The sequence below is a fragment of the Coturnix japonica genome, unplaced genomic scaffold (genome assembly GCF_001577835.2).
Source record: "Coturnix japonica isolate 7356 unplaced genomic scaffold, Coturnix japonica 2.1 chrUnrandom619, whole genome shotgun sequence".
In the NCBI taxonomy this organism is placed as follows: Eukaryota; Metazoa; Chordata; class Aves; order Galliformes; family Phasianidae; genus Coturnix; species Coturnix japonica.
The window spans coordinates 5,288-11,755 of NW_015439992.1; the positions used below are offsets into that span (position 1 = coordinate 5,288).

The window sequence follows — 6,468 nt, forward strand, 5'->3', positions numbered from 1 at the left end:
AAAAAATGACCCAAAAATGGCGTTTTTTCACCCAATTGCGAATAGCACCAAAATGGGCAAAAAACCCCAAAAATGGGTAAAAATCCACCTAAAAACATCATTTTTTCACCCAATTTTGGGTTTTAACAGGGTCAGAGCACCAAAATTGGTTGAAAAACCCCCAAAAATGGTTAAAAAATGACCCAAAAATGGCGTTTTTTAACCCAATTGTGAAGAGCACAAAAATGGGTGAAAAACCCTCAAAAATGGTTAAAAAGTGACCCAAAAATGGTGTTTTTTGACTCAATTTTCGGAATTAACAAGGTCAGAGCACCAAAATTGGGTGAAAAACACCCAAAATTGGTTAAAAAATGACCCAAAAATGGCGTTTTTTCACCCAATTGTGAATGGCACCAAAATGGGCAAAAAACACCAAAAAATGGGCAAAAAACCACCTAAAAACGCCGTTTTTTCGCCCTAGGGGGTAAGTAGGGGCGGTAGGGCTGATTTTTGGGGTGAAAAAAGGCGATTTTGGCTCACCTGGGCTGCACAATGGCGGACGCTGCCCCCCTCCCCCCCCCCCCCCCCCTCCTCGTCTACTACCAAGGTTTGTACTGCAGGGTTTCTAAAACTAGGGTTTTTCTGTGGGCTGTCCCCCCCCATTGCTCCTCGTCTTCGGGGTCCGGGGGGTCCATGGGGGGGGGGCGACACATTAAAGTCAATAGGGACGAGAGCAGGGGGGGCAGGAAGGGCTGTAGGGCCTGGATTAGGGGATAATTAGCATAAATTAGCATAAATTAGCATTGTAATCCGTGATAATCCCAGTTAATCCTATTATAATCCCAATTAATCCCATTATAACCCCAAATAATCCCTGTAATCCCATAATAATCCATGTTAATCCCATTATAATACCATTTAATCCCATTTAATCCCATTATAATCCCATTTAATCCTATTATAATCCCATTTAATCCCATTATAATCCCAAATAATCCCCGTAATCCCATAATAATCCATTATAATCCCATTATAATCCCATTTCATCCCATTATAATCCATGTTAATCCCATTATAACCCCAAATAATCCCCGTAATCCCATAATAACCCATGTTAATCCCATTATAATCCCATTTAATCCCATTTAATCCCATTATAACCCCATTTAATCCCATTATAGACCCAAATAACCCCCGTAATCACATAATAATCCATGTTAATCCCATTATAATCCCATTATAATCCCAAATAATCCCCGTAATCCCATAATAATCCATGTTAATCCCATTATAATCCCATTTAATCCCATTATAATCCCANTTAATCCCATTATAATCCCATTTAATCCCATTATAATCCCAAATAATCCCATTATAATCCCATAATAATCCATTATAATCCCACTTAATCCTATTATAATCCCATTTAATCCCATTATAATCCCAAATAATCCCCATAATCCCATAATAATCCATCTTAATCCCATTTAATCCCATTATAATCCCAATTAATCCCATTATAATCCCATAATAATCCATTATAATCCCACTTAATCCTATTATAATCCCATTTAATCCCATTATAGTCCCAAATAATCCCTATAATCCCACTTAATCCCATTTAATCCCATTATAATCCCAATTAATCCCATTATAATCCCATTTAATCCCATTATAGTCCCAAATAATCCCTATAACCCCATAATAGTCCATTATAATCCCATTATAATCCCATTTAATCCCATTTAATCCCATTATAATCCCATTTAATCCCATTTAATCCCATAATAATCCCAATTAATCCCATTATAATCCCAATTAATCCCATTATAACCCCAAATAATCCCCGTAATCCCATAATAATCCATGTTAATCCCATAATAATCCATGTTAATCCCATTAAAATCCCATTATAATCCCATTTAATCCCATTATAATCCCAAATAACCCCCGTAATCCCATAATAATCCATGTTAATCCCATAATAATCCCAATTAATCCCATTATAACCCCAAATAATCCCCATAATCCCATAATAATCCATTATAATCCCACTTAATCCTATTATAATCCCATTTAATCCCATTATAATCCCATTTAATCCCATTTAATCCCATTATAATCCCATTTAATCCCATTTAATCCCACTTAATCCTATTATAATCCCATTTAATCCCATTATAATCCTAAATAATCCCTATAATCCCATAATAATCCATTATAATCCCACTTAATCCCATTATAATCCCATTTAATCCCATTATAAACCCAAATAATCCCCGTAATCCCATAATAATCCCATTTAATCCCATTATAATCCCAAATAATCCCATTTAATCCCATTATAATCCCAAATAATCCCAAATAATCCCTATAATCCCATAATAATCCATTATAATCCCACTTAATCCTATTATAATCCCATTTAATCCCATTATAATCCCATTTAATCCCATTATAATCCCAAATAATCCCCGTAATCCCATNCCATTATAATCCCAAATAATCCCCGTAATCCCATAATAATCCATGTTAATCCCATTATAATCCCATTTAATCCCATTATAATCCCAAATAATCCCTATAATCCCATAAAAAGCCATTATAATCCCACTTAATCCTATTATAATCCCATTTAATCCCATTATAATCCCATTTAATCCCATTATAGTCCCAAATAATCCATGTTAATCCCATTATAATCCCAATTAATCCCATTGTAACCCCAAATAATCCCCATTACCTTCCATTAATCCCATTATAATCCCAAATAAACCTCATAATCCCATTGTAATCCCAGATAACCCCATTTTAATCCCATTTATCCCATAATTATCCCAAAAAATCCCAATTAATCCCCATTTATCCCATAATAATCCCAAAAAATCCCCATTAATCCCAAGTAATCCCCATTTTTCCCATAATAATCCCCAAAAATCCCCATTAATCCCATGTAATCCCCATTTATCCCATAATTATCCCAAAAAATCCCAATTAATCCCCATTTATCCCATAATTATCCCAAAAACTCCCCATTAATCCCAATTAATCCCCATTTAATCCCCCAAATCCACTTTAATCCCACCTTAATCCGGTTTAATCCCCCCCTAAACCGGTTTAAACCCCCATAATCCAGTTTAAACCCCCTTAATCCAGTCTAATCCAGTTTAATCCGGTCTAATCCCACCCTTAATCCAGTTTAATCAGGTTTAATCCGGTTTAATCCCCCTTAATCCGGTCTAATCCCTCCCCAAACCAGCCTAATCCGGTATAATCCGGTTTAATCCTATTTAATCCGGTCTAATCCAGTATAATCCGGTTTAATCCCCCATAATCCGGTCTAATACCGCCCCTAATCCAGCACAATCCAGTTTAATCCAGTTTAAACCCCCCCAAACCGGTTTAATCTGGTTTAATCCAGTCTAAACCCCCTTAATCCTGTCCAATCTGGTCCAATCCAGTTTAATCCGGTTTAATCCGGTTCGATCCGACTCACCCTGGGTCGTTCCTGGGCCACGAATCCCAGCACGGCGACAGCTCTCCTCCTCACTGATTGGCTGCGGCCCACGGCCCCGCCCACCTGTCAATCAAAACCAATGGATTAGCATAACCCCGCCCCCTTCATTTGCATAAATCACGCCCACCCTTTAGCTGTGCCCCCATTGGTCCATGTAACTAAAGGGGCGGGGCTTAGCTTCATAGCCACGCCCCCTTTTCAGCTGTCAATCAAACTAAAGGGGGCGTGGCCTCACTGAGCCCCGCCCCCTCTTTCCCTATTGGTTCAATAGTCCCCTCATAATTCCATATATGGGCATTGGGGGCGGGGCCTAAAGTAGCCCAACCCCCTATTCAATAGCCACGCCCCCTTAGAGCCATATATGGGCATTGGGGGCGGGGCCTACGGTGATTCCAATCCCTATTGGTTCTCATCTACTCCCATAGCCACGCCCCCACATTGCCATATATGGGCAGAGGGGGCGGGGCTTAAGTGACTCCATCCCCCTATTGGTTCAATAGCCACACCCCTACACTGCCATATATGGGCAATAGGGGGGCGGAGTCTCATTTGACCCCACTGCCATATAAGGGCGGTGATTTGCATACAGGCTCCGCCCACCCCCATTGCTTTATATAGGAAAGGGCGGGGCTTCGTTAAGCCACGCCCCCTCTCCATTATGACATCATTAAAGGGGCGTGGCTTGCTCTTGGCTCCGCCCCCTCCCTTTATGACGTCATGAAGGGGGCGTGGCTTGCTCTTGGCTCCGCCCCCTCTCCTTATGACGTCATAAAGGGGGCGTGGCTTGCTCTTGGCTCCGCCCCCTCCCCTTATAGCCCCCCCCCTTACCTCTAGGCAAAGGTCAAGCAGAGGTCGGAGGTCAGAGGTCACGGCTTTAGGGTCGGCGGCCATGAATTCATCCAGCACCTCCAATGCGTCGGCACCGAGAGCCTAAAGGGAACCAAAATGGGCTTAAATTCACCCAAAATGGGCTTAATTGGGCCCAAAATGACCCTAAATGGACCCAAAATGGGCTTAAATTGACCCAAAATGACCCAAAATGGGCTTAAATTGACCCAAAATGGGCTTAAATGGACCCAAATTGACACAAAATGGGCCTAAATGGACCCAAAATTGGCTTAAACGGGCCCAAAATGGGCTTAAATGGACCCAAAATGGGCTTAAATTGCCCCAAAATGGGCTTAAAGGGGCCCAAAATGGGCTTAAATGGGCCCAAAATGGGCTTAAATTGACCCAAAATTGGCTTAAATGGGCTCAAATTGACCCAAAATGGGCCTAAATGGACCCAAAATTGGCTTAAATGGGCTCAAATTGACCCAAAATTGGCTTAAATTGACCCAAAATGGCTTTAAATGGACCCAAAATGGGCTTAAATTGCCCCAAAATGGGCTTAAATGGGCCCAAAATGGGCTTAAATGGACCCAAAATGACCCTAAATGGCCCCAAAATGGGCTTAAATTGACCCAAAATTGGCTTAAATGGGCTCAAATTGACCCAAAATGGGCCTAAATTGGCTTAAATTGACCTAAAATGGCTTTAAATTGACCCAAAATGGGCCTAAATGGACCCAAAATGACCCAAAATTGGCTTAAATTGACCCAAAATGGCTTTAAATGGACCCAAAATGGGCTTAAATGGACCCAAAATGACCCAAAATGGGCTTAAATATGCCCAAAATGGGCTTAAATGGGCATAAAATGGCCTTAAATGGACCCGAATGGACCCAAATTGACTAAAAATGGGCTTAAAGTGACCCAAAATGACCCAAAATGGGCTTAAATTGACCCAAAATTGGCTTAAATGGGCCCAAAATGGGCCTAAATTGACCCAAAAATGGCCTAAAATGGACCCAAATAGACCCAAAATAGGCTTAAATTNCCAAAATTGGCTTAAATGGGCCCAAAATGGGCCTAAATTGACCCAAAAATGGCCTAAAATGGACCCAAATAGACCCAAAATAGGCTTAAATTGACTCAAAATGGGCTTAAAAGGGCCCAGAATGGGCTTAAATGGACCTAAAATGACCCAAAATGGGCTTAAATGGCCCAAATTTGACCCAAAATGGGCTTAAATTGGCTAAAAATGACCTAATTTGACCCAAAATGGCATTAAATGGACCCAGATTGACCCACAATGGGCTTAAATCGACCCAAAATTGGCTTAAATGGACCCAAATTGACCCAAAATGGGCTTAAATTGACCCAAAATGAACTTAAATGGACTCGAAATGGGCTTTAATGGCCCAAATTGACCCAAAATTGGCTCAAATTGACCCAAATTGACTCAAAATGGGCTTAAATTGACCCAAAATGGGCTTAAATTGACCCAAAATTGGCTTAAATGGGCCCAAATTGACCCAAAATTGGCTTCAATTGACCCAAAATGACCTTAAATGGACCCAAATTGACCCAAAATGGCCTTAAATGGACCCAAAATTGGCTTAAATGGACCCAAAATGGCCTAAAATTGACCCAAATTCAGTCTAATTTGACCCAAAATTGCCTTAAATGGACCCAATTTGACGCAAAAATGGCCTTAAATTGACCCAAAATTGACTTATATTGACCCAAAATGGCCTTAAATTGACCCAAAATGGCTTTAAATCACCCCAATTTGACCCAAAATGGCCTTAAATTGACCCCAAATCCACCTTTTTTGACCCAAAATTGCCTAATTTAACCCAAAATTGGCTGAATTTGCCTCAAAATGGGCCCAAAATGGATCAAATTTGACCCAAAACGGCCTTAAATTGACCCAAAATTGACCTACATTGACCCAAAAAGGACTTATATTGACCCAAAATGGTCCCAATTTGACCCAAAACGACCAAAAATTGACCCCAAATCCACCTTTTTTGACCCAAAATTGCCTAATTTAACCCAAAATTGGCTGAATTTGCCTCAAAATGGGCCCAAAATTGATCAAATTTGACCCAAAATGGCCTTAAATTGACCCAAAATTGGCTGAATTTG

At 40.4% G+C, this 6,468-nt stretch overlaps 1 protein-coding gene across 1 annotated transcript in view; it reads right to left on the reverse strand.

Annotated features, from left to right (window-relative positions):
- Window positions 1-578: 578 nt before the first annotated feature.
- The window catches only part of LOC107307484 (importin-4-like), a 30,249-nt gene continuing 24,359 nt past the window's right edge, over window positions 579-6,468 (reverse strand). Inside the window, exons 5-7 of the mRNA XM_015850990.1 lie at window positions 4,325-4,426; window positions 3,476-3,559; window positions 579-740 (exon numbers count right to left, since the gene is read on the reverse strand). Coding sequence (XP_015706476.1) covers window positions 579-740; window positions 3,476-3,559; window positions 4,325-4,426 — 348 coding nt within the window. The remainder of the gene's footprint in view (window positions 741-3,475; window positions 3,560-4,324; window positions 4,427-6,468) is intronic.